The sequence below is a fragment of the Felis catus genome, chromosome B2 (assembly GCF_018350175.1).
Source record: "Felis catus isolate Fca126 chromosome B2, F.catus_Fca126_mat1.0, whole genome shotgun sequence".
In the NCBI taxonomy this organism is placed as follows: Eukaryota; Metazoa; Chordata; class Mammalia; order Carnivora; family Felidae; genus Felis; species Felis catus.
The window spans coordinates 109,971,462-109,987,679 of NC_058372.1; the positions used below are offsets into that span (position 1 = coordinate 109,971,462).

At 35.7% G+C, this 16,218-nt stretch overlaps 1 protein-coding gene across 1 annotated transcript in view; it reads right to left on the reverse strand.

Moving 5' to 3' along the window:
• SERINC1 (serine incorporator 1) overlaps positions 1–15,998 on the reverse strand; it is a 35,995-nt gene extending 19,997 nt beyond the window's left edge. The window contains exon 1 of the mRNA XM_003986516.6: positions 15,844–15,998. Coding sequence (XP_003986565.1) covers positions 15,844–15,882 — 39 coding nt within the window. The 5' untranslated portion in view covers positions 15,883–15,998. The remainder of the gene's footprint in view (positions 1–15,843) is intronic.
• Positions 15,999–16,218: the final 220 nt, after the last annotated feature.

Consider the following 16,218-nt stretch of genomic DNA (forward strand, 5'->3'; position numbering starts at 1 on the left):
AATAAATGAGTTAAAAAAACAAGGGGAAAAAATCAGCAGAAAAGAATTTAACAAAAACAAAATATTCATGATTACACGCCCATCTCTGGCTCCCATCTTTTAGCCCACAGATGTATTGGTGAATTCACAAAATCCTGAGACCTCTCAAATACCCCAGAAGAGAAAAAGAAGTGAACTGGCATCCTTATCTTTTTCCCTCTTCTGGAAAGGAAGTGGTGATAGTGAAAACAATGAAAACTCAGGCTAACTGTCTCCAGTGGAACTCCACCTAAACTAGTTGTATACCCCAGAGGAACATTGGTAAGGGTATTTACCAGTATTTCAGAAGAGGAAAGTGTAAGTATGCTCATAAGAACTCACTCACCATAACCTAGGCTAGCTCCACCATACTGTCAGGCTTCAGGAAGTTGGACAGACTATGATATTCCAGACTGACAGCCACAGCTCTAGGGGAAAAGTCTCAGAAACCATGGGAAGGGAGTATGGTAGAAATCAAGACACACTAGAGCAACCAATATAAGGTAGGAACAAAGCCATTTATAGTAAGCTTAAGTAAGACAAGTAAAAATCATCGTTAACTATGCAAACATACTCTAACAAAAAATAAAAATAAATAAATAAGCACATCCCTCAGGGGGAAGGGAAAAAGGGGGTGGTGGTGAGAAGACATTTTAAGAATTCAGTCTGAAACAAAACTCAGTAAGAAAAAGAAATTCTGTACAAGTGCTTCACCTGAACAATAAAAGAATAAAAAGCAAATGAAAAGAACTCAAAAATGAAACGAGAAAAGAACAAAATAAGATAAAAAGGAGCTTGCAGAGTTAAGCAAAGAAATAAGAGAAAATAAAACTTAAAGAATAATTAACTGTCAAGGAACAAAACAGACACACCTGAAAATTAAATTACTAACAGAAAAAAGCTTGAGTTAACTACTATAAACTTAGATAAAAATGGAGTCAACAGTGACTAGACTTTACCCTACTGCCTTAATGGAAAAAATTAAAACAATGGTTTTCAGACAATGAACAATAGGCAATGCAGGACAGTAATTCCTGACAGGAAACAAGGTGAGCTCCATGATTAACCTATCTTTCTGCCTGGGAGAGCTTCTAGTGAAGGGAGGGGAATCCAAGCAGAGGCTAGCAGTCCACCTGAACTGAGAAGACTGAGTTGGGAGCAGGAACAGAGTTGAAGTTGAGTTTATAGAGCAGAATCATGAAGAGAAGAAAGCTACAGAGTGAGCTCTTGAAATCTGTAGAGGCTTCAACTTGAATCTGTAGTAGAGTACTGATCAGTGCATTCATTTGAATAAATTACTAAAGGAGAAGAGTTGGTATTCCCACTAGCCACAGTGGAAAACCTTGTAACGCAGAAGACACTAAGTTATACAGGCTTTTACTTAGAAGGGAGAAAACAAAACAAAACAAAACAAAAAAATCAGCCATAAGACTAAAAGCTGCTCCAGTCTCACTTAATAAAGTATGAAGAAAACATTAAGAAAAATTTTCAAGTAACTCAACTATGTCCAAGAACAAAACCCAAAAATATTTTCGTTTTAGAATACAAGTATGTCCACCTCCATCAAGGTAAAATTTACAATGTCTGACATCTAATAAAAAGTTGATAGCTATGCAAGAAAGCAGGAAAATAGTCTTTAATGAGAAAAAACAATCAAAATCAACCTGGAAATAACAAAGATGGCTGAATTATAAATAACAGCATAAAAATATTATTTTAATTATATTTCATATGCTCAAGAGTGAAAAAAACATCAGCATGTTAAGAAGAGACAGGAAAGATAATTTAAAAGATCTATACCAAACTTGTAGAAATGAAAAATAAAGTAACCAAACCAAAAAATACTAAGACACTGCAAAAAAGATGAACAAATCTGAAGACACAGAAGAAATGAGACAAAAACACTAGGATAAAAATGAACAGAGCATTGTAAGATAGCTTCAGGCAGTCTAATGTAAGTGAAATTAGAGTTTTTGAAGGAGAAGTGAAACTTCTGAAATAATTGTCAAAATGCTCCCAAATTGAATCAAGATTATAAATGCACAGATCCAAGAAGCTTAATGAAATTCTAGAAAAATAGGGGTGCTTTGGGTGGTTCTTTATTCGGCTCATGTCATGACTTCATAGTCTGTGGGATCAAGCCCCACATGGGGCTATTTGCAGACAGCGTGGAGCCTGCTTGGATTTTTCTCCCTCTCTTTCTGCCCCTCCCCACTCACATGTGCTCTCTCTCAAATAAAAAAAAAATTATAGGAAAATAAACACGATGGAAACCACACTAACTCATATCATAATCAAACTGTTCAAACCATAAACAAAAAAATCTTTAAAAAGCAGGCAGAAAAATTAAGCCATATTATATAGAAACAAAGATCTCAATTCTAGTAAAAAGAATTGTGCAAAAGTACTTTAAAAAACCCTGAGTGATAAAATTTTATACTCCCTAAAAGTCTCTTTCAAAAATTAATGTAAAATAAAACCACTTTCAGACAAAGACAAAAGAATCCAAAATTAGCAGACCTAAACTACTAGAAATGTTGAAGGAACTCCTCCAAGCAGAAGGAAAATTATACTAGACAGCTTATCTATATAGATACCAAAAAAAAAAAAAAAATCTATACAACAAAAGGAATGAAGAACAATGAAAATGGCAAATGTATCTTTCTTATATAAAAAAATTACTTTAAAGCATAATTATCCTTTTAAAACAAATATTAGCAATGTATTGTGGGGTATATAACAAAGGTGGAAGTCAAATGTATGAGGATTACAAGCAGTATGCAAGAGGAGACATTGAACTATACCACTAAAAGGTTCTTAAATTGGAAATAAAGGAAGATTGTAGTAAGTTGAAAATAAACACTATAAACCCTAAAGTAACCTCTAAAAAACCAAGACAAAGAAGTAGGGCTAGTAAGCCAATGGAAAAAAACCAGAATACTAAAAGTGATGGCTAGTAAGTACAAAATATGGCAAAAAAAACTACAGAAAAGGGATAATAGACAAGACAAACAAAATAGAAAGATGGTTTATTTAAGCCCAAACATAATCCACAATCACACTAAATGTAAGTGGCAAAAACACTCCTACTTAAAAAGGCAAAGACTATCACACTGGATAAATACTGTGATCTAACTCTAGCTCTTCTACAAGAAACCTACTTAAATATAAAAATGCAAACAGGTTATTTATAAAAGAAAAATAAATAAATACCATGCCATAGTAGTACCAGACACAACAGATTTCAGAGCAAAGAATCTTACCAGGGTTAATGAGGGACACTTCATAATGGTAATGGGATGTTCACAGAGTAAACCTACAATCCTATTGTTCTACACTTAGTAAGAGAACTTCAAAATACATGAACGGAAAAATAGTAAAACTGAAAAGAATAACAAATTCACATTTATGTTCTCTCATTTAGCAGAACAAAAATCAATAAGGATATAAAAACTTGTACAAGATTATCAATTAACTGTGCCTAAATGACATTTAGGGAATACTCAATCTAACCAGGGCACAGCACAAATTGTTTTCGAGTACACAGAACACAACCAAAACAGACCATATTCTTGGCCATAAAACAAATCTCAAATTGCAATAAACATAGAATGTTTCAAGTCATACAACAAACATGTATTCTAGGCCCACAGTGTAACTAAGTTAGAAGTCAGTAACAAAAAATATCTGGAAACTAAATGACACGTTTTTAAAAAATTTCTTTTAAATGTTTATTTATTTCTGAGATGAGAGGAGGGGAAAAGCGAGAGGGAGACATACAATCCAAAGCAGGCTCCAGGCTCCGACCTCCAAGCTGTCAGCAGAGAACCCGACTCGGGGCTTGAACCCATGAACCATGAGATCATGACCTGAGCCGAAATCAGACACTTAACCGACTGAGCCTCCCAGGTGGCCCCTAAATAACACACTTCTAAATAATTCACAGACAAAAGATATCAAAAGGAAATTAAATAAAACGAAAATAACACAATACATTCATGGAATGCTCTAAAGCAACGTTCAGAGTAAATTTACAGTACTAAATGACATTAGACAAAAATAAAGATTTCAAATCAGTGATCTGAGCTTCTACCTAAAACAATAAAATAAACAAACCCAAAATAAAAAAAGAAACTAATAAAGACAGAAATCAGGGAAGTAAAAAGCAGAACAAGAAAATCAGTGAAATCTAAAATCTAGAATCAATTTTATAAGACTGTTATGACTGAGAAACAGACTGATGAAGATACAAAAGAGCAAAAGTAATCACACAAAAATCATGAATACTGGAAATGTGTGAAGATACAAATACAGATCCTAGGAGCATTAAAAAATTATAAGGGAAAAGTATGAGCAATTTTATTCAGTATCTTAGATAAAGTGGACAAACTGAAAAACCCACACTGCCAGAAATCATTCAATAAGATTTATATATACATACATATATATGTATGCATGTATGCATATACACACACACACAATCAAATTTTTAAGCTAAAAACTTTCCCATGCATAGATGGTTTCACCAGTGAGTTCTATTAAGCATTTAAGGAATAAATCATGAATTCTACACAAACTATTCTAGAAAACTGGAGGCAAAACACTTCACAACTCTTTTCTAGTGGGCCAGAATTACTGACACTAAATCCAAAGACATTATAAAGAAGAGAGCAACATCCTTCATGATTACAAATTCTTAACATCTTGTCAATTCAAAATCAAAAATATAAAAAGCAAATGAAGACTTCTATTATCTTTTTTCCCCATTTAAGAAGCTTGGAAGCACCACTTTCTCCTCACCACTAAAAAGATAAACAGAGCAAAATATCAAGAACTCTTCCAGGATCCATAAGACAGGTGAGAAAATCACTGGCCCCAAGATTGGAAACAGATAGGCAAATACAGGGAGCCACAACTTACCAAAGTAGAAAATCACAAGTGGAAACCAACTTAGGAACCAAGGCCCAAGTAGGGCAACCTAAACTGTAACTGAAGAATTGCTGAAACTTACTGTGGAAATTCCCTCATGCTTCCTGCAGAAGGAAAAAGGAACCATTTTAAAATATACCCAGAACACATGTTCTTAACAATGCCTGCCCTAAGGAGAAACTGGTTAACCAGAGCCTAACCTGTTGGGGTGGGGGTGGGGGTGTATTATCAGAGCCAAAATAACATGGGAGGGAAACACTCAACGCCAGCCCTCGTTTGCCATCTTCTCCCACCTAGGAGGAAGAAAAAGCCTAGGAAACACTTGAGAAGTTCACAGTCCAGACACAGGCTCACTAAAGGGCTATGACCTAATCATAGGGCTGTGGAACACTCTACTTTGGGCTGTGGAACACTCTTCTTTCCCCAAGACCTCACCACAACATGACCAAAGCCTATTTACAGCAGTCCCTTTTACCCAATACAGCATGTCCCACTATAAAGAAAAAGTTACAAAGCACAGCAAAAGGTAAAAAACAAACAAACTTAATTTAAGGAGTCAGAGGAAACATCAAAAGCAGACATGGTAGGGATGCTGGAATTACCAAACTAGGAATTTAGAATAATTAGGACTGAACATGTTAAAGGTTATGATGAATAAACAGCATGTAACAACACATGTGCAATATAAACTGAGAGATAAGAAACCTAAGAACCAAGAAAAAATGCTAGGGATCAAAAAAATGTAACAAAGAAAAACTGCCTTTGATAAGCTTATTAATAGTCTAGGACAAGACAGAGAAATTTAATTTCTTAGCTTGAGGACATCTCCTCTCAAACTGAAAAGAAAAGAGAGCAGAGATTGAATAAAACAGAACAGAATAACCAAGGACTGCAGGACAATTAAAAAGGGGTAATATATTGAGAATAGCAAAAAAAAAAAAGAAACAGAAGAAATATTTGAAAAAACAATGACAATTTTCCCAACTTAATGTCAGAAGCATATACTAAAAACCAAAACAAACAAAATCCAAAAACCAAAAATTAAAAACCTACACCTAGACACATCACTTCCAAACTCAAAAAATAAAAGATAAAGAAAATATAAAGAAAAAAATCTTGAAAGAAGCTGAAGAAAAAAACAACTTATCTATAGAAGAACAAAGAGAAGATTATATCCACTTCTCAGAAACCATGTATACAAGAAAAAGTGTAGTGGAAATATCTGAAGTGTTGAGAAAAAAAAAACCCACCAAGTGAGGGTTCTATACTCTGTCAATTATCCTTCAAAGGTGAAGTAGAAATAAAGACTTTCTCAAAGATTGAGGGAATTTGTTGTCAAATTGTAGACCTGCCTTGCAAGAAATGTTTAAGGAAGTCCTTTAGAGACAAGGAAATTAATATAAGTCAGAGTCTAAATAAGAACATCAAACATAAAAATCTCTTTATCTTATTTTTTTTTAATTTTTTTTTTTACGTTTATTTATTTTTGAGACAGAGAGAGACAGAGCATGAACGGGGGAGGGGCAGAGAGAGAGGGAGACACAGAATCAGAAGCAGGCTCCAGGCTCCAAGCCATCAGCCCAGAGCCCGACGTGGGGCTCAAACTCACGGACCGCGAGATCGTGACCTGAGCTGAAGTCGGACGCTCAACCGACTGAGCCACCCAGGCGCCCCTCTTTATCTTATTCTTAATTGACCTAACAGATAAGAGTTTATCAAAAAATCTTAAGAACACTGTATTCAATTATGTATGCATACATATGCACCTCATGTGTATATACATGCTGATGGATAACAAAAAGAGAACATGATTACCAACATCCAAAATGAAGGAGAGGGTATCACTTTAAATCCCCTATTCATCAAAAGGATAAAAGAATGCAGTCAACAGCTACATTGTCCACAAATTTGATAACCTAGATGAAATGAACCAATTCCTTGAAAGACACAAGATGCGAAAATTCACGAGACAATCTGCATAATTCAATACCTGTTAAAGAAACTGAACCAATAATTTAATAACTTCTGAGGCGCCTGTGTGGCTCAGTCAGTTAAATGTCCGACTCTTGGTTTCAGCTTGGGTCGTGATCTCACAGTTCATGAGTTTGAGCCCCCCCCCCCCCCCGCCGCCCCCCATCGGGCTCTGTGCTGACAGTGTGGAGCCTGTTTGGTATTCTCTGTCTCCCTCTGTCTCTCTGCCCCTCCCCCACTCACTCTAAAAAAAAAAACTTAAAAAAACAAAAAAACACAAACAAAAAAAACAACACAAAGAAACAAAAAAACAACAAAAAAACCAAAAACAACTGATAACCTTCCAAAACAGAAAGCACTGGACCCAGATTCACTGGAGACCTCTACCAAACACTTAAAAGAAAAACAAAACAAAACAAAACAAAACAAAAAAACACCAGTTCTCTGAAATCTCTTTCAGAGGACAGGCAGAGGAACACTGCCTAACTCATTATATGAGACCAGCATCACTCTAACAACAAAACCAGACAAAGATATTATAAAAAATAAAAACTATATCAGCATCTCTCAATGAACACAGATCTTCAACAACACACATGTGTATCAAATCCAACAATGTATGATCACAACCAAGTGGGATTTATCCCAGGTATGCAAGAATGGTTCAACATTCAAAAATCAATTAATGTAATCCATCACATCAACTGGCTAAAAAAGATGGGTCACAACAGATGCAGAAAATCCATTTCACAAAATCCAACACTCATTCATGATAAAATTTCTCAATAAAGTAGGAATAGAGGGGAACTCCCCCCAACTTGATAAATAAAATCAACAAAACACCTATAGTTATCATATTTAATGGTAAGAAAATTGAAACCTTCCCATTAATATCAGGTACAAACCAAGGATGTTTCCTCTTACCATTCCATTTCAACACTACTGGAAGTTCTAGCTAATGCAATTAACACCAAAAAAAAAAAAAAAAAAAAGGAAATAAAAGGTAAACACACTGGGAAGGAAGAAATAAAATTAGCTTTCTTCACAGATGACATTATCATCTATGTAGAAAATTCAAAAGAATTGACCAAAAAACCCCCCACAAAAATCTTAGAACTAATAAACAATTATAGCAGGGTTGAAGGATACAAGGTTTGTATACTAAAGTCAATCACTTCCCTATATATCCCCCAATGAAAAAGTGAAACCTGAAATTAAAAATACGTTACCATTTACATTAGCATCCCCCAAATTAAAACTGCCAAAATACTTAGGTATAAATCTAACACACTACATACAGGATCAATAGAAAAAAAACACAAAATTCTGATAAGCAAAATAAAAGAACTAAATAAATGAACAGACATTCCATGTTCATGGATTAGGAAGACTCAACATTGTCAGGATATCAATTCCTCAAACTTGATCTATAGATTCAATGCAATTCCAATCAAACACCCAGCAAGTTATGTAGATACTGACAAACTGACTCTAAGTTCATAGAAACACAAGACCCAGACTACCCAACAAGACACTGAAGAAGAAGAACAAAGGTGAAGGACTGAAACCACCAAACTTCAAACTTATTATAAAGTGACAGTAGTAATCAAGCCAGTATAGTATTGTCAAAAAAAGGGACAATCAAAGGTACAGACTAGCAAGCACATAAATAGCCTCATATAAATAAAATCAACTAATCTTTGACAAAGGTGCAAAGGCTATTCAATGAAGCAAAATCATCTTTTCAACAAACTGTGCTGTAACAACTGGGCATCCACATGCAAAAAAAAAAAAAAAAAAATCAATCTATCAGTCTAGACACACATCTCACATCATTCCCCAAAATTAACTCAAAATGGGTCTTAAATCTAAATACAAACCATAAAACTATAAAACTCCTATAATATAGGAAAAAATCCAAATGACCGTGGGTGTGGTGATGACTTTTTCAGATAACACCAAAGGCATGATTCACAGAAAAAAAAAAAAACAAAACTGTTAAGCTGGTCTTCACTAAATTCAAACAATTCTACTCAGTAGGTACGCCTGGCTGGCTCAGTTAAGTATCTGACTTCAGCTCAGATCATGATTTTAAGGTTCTTGAGTTCAAGTCCAGCCATCGGGCTCTCTGCTGTCAGCACTGAGCTCATTTTGGATCCTGTCTCCCTCTCTCTCTGCCCCAAGCCCGCTCGTGCTTACTCTCAAAAATAAAACATTAAAAAAAAAATTTTTTTAATTCTGCTCTGCAAAAGTCAGTGTCAAGAGAATGAAAAAACAGGCCAACTGTGTGAAACTTTGCAAAAGACATACCTGATCTTAAAGGAGTATTATCCAAAACATACAAAGAACTCTTAAAATGCAACAATAAGAAAACAAATGGGTCAACAGACACCTCACCAAATCAGATAATACAAATGGAAAATCAGCATATGCAAAGGTGTTCCACATCACATTTCGTATGCATATGGTAAATGCATATTACAACAAGATACTACTACCTATCTACTAGGAAGGCCAAATCCAGAACACAGATAACACCAAATGCTGATGAGGATATGGATCAATAGTTACTCTCATACATTGCTGGTAGGAATGCAAAATGGTACAACCACTTTGGAGACAGTTTGACAGATTATAAAACGAAACATATGCTTACCATACAATCCAGTTAAATACCAAGAAAAACTCATGTCCACACAAAAACCTGCACATGAATGTTTATAGTAACTTTATTCATAACTGCCCAAACTTGGAACTAACCAGTATGTCCTTCAGTAGGTACTGTGGTACAATCTAAATAATGGCATATTATTCAGTGCTGAAAAGGAGTTAAGCCATAAAAAGACAAGGAGAAAACTTAAATAGGTATTACTAAGTGAAAGAAAACAACGTAAAAAGACTACATTTTGTATGATTTCAACTGTACAATACTCTGGAAAAGGAAAACTATGGAGACAGTAAGAACAGTGGTTGGAGTGGGTGGAGGGATGAATAGGCAAAACACGAAGGATTTTTAGGGCAATAAAAATACTCTACGTGCTACATTAATGGTAAATACGTGTCATTATACATTTGCCCAAACTCACAGAATGTCCAACACCAAGAGTAAACCATGATGTAAACTATAGGTCCCCTAAGGAAATACAAACTAAAACCATAATGAGATACCACTACACACACATTACAATGGCCAAAATCAAAAAACTCATAATACCAAGTACTGACAACTTTTTGTTAACGGGAACGAAAATTGGTAGAGTTACCTTAGAAACCAGTTTGGTGGTTTCTTATTAAGTCAAATGTATGCTTACCATGTTGTTCAGCGATTTCATTGCTAGATATTTTACCTAAGCAAAAAGAACTTAAGAGTCACACAAAAAACCTTAATGGTACCTTTATGAAAATGCTTACAGCTACTTTATCACCAAAATCTGGAAATGCCCTTCAACTGGTACATGGACAGGTTAAGTTGTGGTACATCCAAGCAATGGAATAGTATGCAAAATTAAAAAGGAACCAATAATACACCACCATGAATAAGTCTCAAATGAATTATACTCAGTAAAAAAAGCCAGACTCAAAACACCCTATGCTGTATATCCTATTCATATGCCTTTCTGGAAAGAACTCTGGATACAAACAAAACAAAACAAAACAAAACAAAACAAAACAAAACAAAACAAAACAAAACAAAACAAAACAAAACAAAACACAAAACAAAACGGGTTTCCAAGAATGGGGATGATAGAATTTTTTAAGGTAGTAACTGTTCTGTAGTTGTTACATAAGTATAGGACTTCTCAAAAATCACAGACCTGTATATTACAAAGTGTGAATTTCATGTAAATTGTATCAACTAAAAAAATGACAGAAAAAAAATAATGTAGAAGGAAAACAAAACCAATATAACATAAAGGTAACTAGTATCCTTAAAATACAGAATCCTCTAAATAAGACGTTCAAGGATAGAATACGAGAAAAACTTCCCCAAAAGAAATGAGTAGGTATTTTCACACCTGTCACAATGGCTAACATTAACAACTCAGGCAACAACAGATATTGGTGACATTGCGAAGAGGACATCTTTTGCACTGCTGGTGGGAATGCAAACTGGTGCAGCCACTCTAGAAAACAGTATGGAGATTCCTCAAAAAATTAAAAATAGAACTACCCTACGACCCCAAAATTGCACTACTAGGTATTCATCCAAAGGATACAGGAGAGCTGTTTCGAAGGGGCTCATGCACCCCAATATTTATAGCAGCACTATCAACAATAGCCAAAGTATGGAAAGAGACCAAATGTCCATTGACAGATGAATGGATAAAGATGTGTGTATGTATGTATGTATGTGTATACACATGTGTCTATATACACATACATACATACACACCCACAATGGAGTATTACTTGGCAATCAAAAAGAAATCTTGCATTTGCAACTACGTGGATGGAACTGGAGGGTATTATGCTAAGCGAAATTAGTCAGAGAAAGACAAAAATAATATGACTTCACTCCTATGAGGACTTTAAAATACAAAACAGATGAATACAAGGGAAGGGAAGCAAAAATAATATAAACACAGGGAGGGGGACAAAACATAAGAGACTCTTAAATATAGAGAACAAACAGAGGGTTGTTGGAAGGGTTGTGGGAAGGGGGATGGGCTAAATGGGTAAGGGGCATTAAGTTTGTTGTACTATATACTAACTTGGATGTAAATTAAAAAATAAATAATAAAAAAGAACATATTTACCAGAAGAAAAAAAGTGATAAAAGATTTAAAGTCAGACATACTTGACCAATTTCAAAGACAAGTAAAAACTGTTCAAATATCCATGCAAAGGAAAAAAGTCAATAGAACATGTGAGATGTATTGGGAGGCAGTGGATACCAGGAGGTTGTAAGATAAAACAGAATTCACAAAAAACACTATTAAGTTCTGAAGGAAATGGGTGTAATGGGTATACTATTATACTAGTAAACAATGCCTCTCAGATAGGATATTTTTGCATATGAAAGAATTCAGGGATTTCAGCATCCATGAATTCTTCCAAACTCTAGCAAATGATAAAATTTAGTCAATTAGATGACATATCATTAAAAAAAATTTTGGGAAAAGCCATGGTTAAAAAGAAATATTTGAGCTTTGAAATCACTTAAGTGTAGAGCAGTGGTTCTCAAAAGGTAGCAGACTTCAGAATCACCTGGACGGTTTATTAACATAGAATGCTGGGCCCTAGTCAGTGTTTCCAATAAATTCCCAGGTGTGCTGATGCTACAGGGTCCAGGGAATACACTTTAAGAATGACTTGTTTAGTTCTAAGACTAAATAACTAGGAGAACTATAGTTATAATACATAATGGTCATATGTAAAATATAATACAAAAAGATTCTGGTTAAAGATGGCAGATTAAAGGTGAATTTACCCATGCTCCCTTTAGAAATACCAATACAATTCAAAAAATAAAGGGCTTTTAAAAATTTTGTTTTTAATGTTTTATTTATTTTTGAGAGAGAGCATGAGCGAAGGAGGGGCAGAACGAGAGAGGGACAGAGAATCCAAAACAGGCTCCAAGCTCTGAGCTGTCAGCACAGAGCCCGATGAAGAGCTTGAACTCACAAGCCGTGATCATGACCTGAGCTGAAATCAGGCACCCAATTATAAGCCATCAAAGGAAAATGTTAAGCAGTAAAATTTGTAGAGCAGAATTCTCAAACAGATCAGGAAATGGTGACATCAGGTAGCCTCCATAAGTGAGGCAGAAGGTAGAGGTAAAAACAGAATTCATTACATGCTTTTTTAAAGAGCAGTTAAAACTCTCAGGTTTCATTCCATTTTTTACTCTGGCCAACCAAAGAGGATAAAGTAGAATTTCTCAAGCCTGGCACTATTGACACTTTGGGCCAAAAAAATTCTCTGTGGGGGTGGGGAGGGGGGTCCTGTGTAGTGTAAAATGTTTAGCAGTTTCTCTGGCCTTTACTCACTAGATGCACCTCTTACCCCAAAATTGGACACAAAAAAAATGTCTACAAACATTGCCAAATGCATCTTGGGGTCAAAACTATGCCCAGTTGAAAACCACTGCTATAGAAACATCTCAGAGGAATCTTTTTAGGAAATTCTCCTGATGAAGAAATGTTTATTTAACATTCAGCAACTCCTTTACTTTTATTTTTTCTTTTGTTAAATTCAGGAAAAATTCGATTTAATGCTTTAATTTAGCATGCTACCATTCCTAAAAAAAAATATTTTTGTCCATTCATCCGTGTGTATATATGCATTGAGAGAAAAGGAATGTTATTGGTGGTGGCATTTTTTTGTGTGTGACATTTTAACTTTGTACTCTGCTATGCTTGACTATTCATAGTGACTATGAATCATTTCTGCAAAAACAAGTCATTGTACTAAAAAATAAAAATCTAGCTGAGGCTCACAAATAGGCAGGCAGTAATCACTGGCTCTTTCTTCTTAACTACATTAAATTATCTTGGGCAAAAAAATGATAGCTATTGTATATAAGATCCAGTAATTCAAAAAATCAATTCTAGTCATTAACACCATTGTTGAGATTGGGGTGGAGAAAAGCACTGAAGTAGGCATAAATTTTGCTGGTAATGTAGTTACAGGATTAGGTGGGAGATTCAGATACCTGACTGCGTAACAGTCACTAATCAAAGACCAGGCATACATGAACCAAGGATTATGATCAATCTAATTCTAGGCCACTTGGCAAAAAGAAACAAACAAACCCACCTCAAAATAAAATAAAAAAATTAATGCTCCAATCTCTACACAACAGTATTACATGTATTTTTTTTGTGCTTTTTTCATAGTTCAGAAATTTTCTACAGCGCTTTTATAAATCAGAAAAAAACTTCACAAAAATTAAGTCTGAAGGACTCATTAAGATTTAATTGTGGTTTAACTTCCAATTTAATGACTTGAATAGTTTTGAAAATTTGAACAAATTTTAAATTTGTCAAAACCTCTAAGTAAATAAGCATGTTGACTGTTAAGACTGTGGGAAAAAAACACATTTGTATATTACAAGGCAAAGTCCCCTTCAATTGCTATCAAATTACTCTAAAATTGAACAATTCAGGAATAGAGACAGAAGCATCAGGAAGGAAAGGGGAAAATATGACCAGAATTGCAGACTACAAAATCAATTCCCAGACTGGCCACAATAATCTAGAACACTAAAGATCAACCTTGGCCATCTGGCATATCTGCCACAGATCTAATTACTGGAAGGTAAGAAAATTGCCTCCTTGATACCACCTTTTCAATATACCTTGTTATTAACAGTGACTACAATGCAGTGTTAATTTTATCAGTTTTCTAGTCAATAAAGGTGAACAATTAAGTTGTAAAAACATTAATAGGAATATAGTATTTCCATATTGCTCACTAAAGTTATTTTCTGATTTAGCACACATAAATATTAAAAAAACCTTAAAACATTTTTTTTTCCTTCTGTAACCGTAAGTGTCCTTGAGGCAAAAAAGGTTGTTCACGGTTCTGGAGATGAGAACAAAATGGGAAGTATGAATCCCTCCCTTTAAGTCTTTACTATATACAAAGAATATGCCAACTTGATAAATGGATAAATCTGACTTTACAAATCACACATCCCCCTCCCCCACCATGAAAGCAATGTTTTAACATTTATTACTTTGTAAAACATTTATTACATTATACCTCTTCTGTATTAGACAATAGACTCAAGTGGATTCTGAGTTTCTTATTGAGATAAAAAATACCTGGTTTCCATACCAAACTATGAGAAGAAATACGTAGGACATAATCAAGAGAATGGCCTGAGTTGAAATAACAATCTCCACGTATTATTTTATTAAAACTTAACTTTTACAGTTCAAGCAGTACATTGATTTCTGAAAAAAAGCGAGGTATGTAAAAGAATAAAAATTCTGACTGATGTATATAATGGGAGTCATTTGGGAAGTCAGACAAGCGTTAGAAGTGGAATTTAGAAATCACAGATTAAAGAACTATGATTTGAACGCAAATATCTCGCTCCAATTCATAAATAATTTATTAACTATAATATTAATATGCTGTTTACATTTGGGGGTGGTAGTGGAATGATTATCTTAAACTGAAGTTTATTTGCACCACCCAAAACAAGAAATTGTGCCACTATAATGAAAAATGGATTCATTCTAACAATGCTATCTATTTAAAATGGAACCCACACCTAATTAAACATGAAATTCCAGATTACCCAAGCATGCTTTATGTCAAAAGACAGGATTTTCAGCACTGAACTGACCAGCTTTTAGAGATACATATGTTATTACTTGAGAAATTTCCTCCTACCATTAAGGTTGAAGATCCAACCACAGAGCTAGAACTAAATAGTATTAGCGTGTCAATACTACCGCCAGGCTGTCCCAAATAGCCGGCACTTAATTGTAGTCGGCCCCACAGAACAAAGAGGCCAACATGCCTCCAGGGATGACAGTGCTGCAGTCTGAGGTCGCTGGGAACGTGACGAAAAGAGACGGGGAACTCCACGGAACAGGCCTAAGACCTTTGTTGAGATGGCCTACGCAGACACACAAACACAGAAACAACAAAAAAAGCGCCTGGGAGAATGGGGAGTAGCTTTCACGAAAGACGGGGTGTTGGGGGAAGACTACCAGCTCTCTTCGCTTCTCCCATCGGGGTTATCTTCCCATCTCCTCTTCTCGGCCACCCGGGTCAGCTCTTTGCAAGACTCAGGGCCCTAAAGCTGAGTTGGATGACCGCGGGAGATAGGGAGAGAATGGGGACGGAAGGCACTCCCTGTTGGGTGGGGTACCACGTTACCGACGGGCCGCATCCAGCCCAGCTCGGGTTCCCTTCTCTGCCGCATCGTACGCTTAGCACCCCTTAGGCCACTAAAAACCTCCTTACCCAGCTCGCCATGGAGCACAGTCCCAAGACGTTCCCCATCTCCGCAACGTCGCAGGAGCAGAGGAGGGCGACAAAATGGAGACAGTATCTCTCCACCCTCTCAGGCCTTATTTACTATCAGCGAGCCACTTCCGGCGCATAGCCCACCCCGCCCCTTAGCTTTGCGTCACTTCCTTTGAGGCCTGTATTAGGTGGGGTGGGGGAGGGTGTCGTGTTAAGATTGCGCGTGCGCGTGCGCATGCTTGGAACCTGAGGCGTTTTCTGCAGAGCGGAATCTTAACACTGCGGGCGTAAAGTGGCTGGCTGATGCAGCCGGACTGTAGTTTATTTACCACATTAAGAAAACGTTGTGAGAAAATCTCACCTTTACTTAAT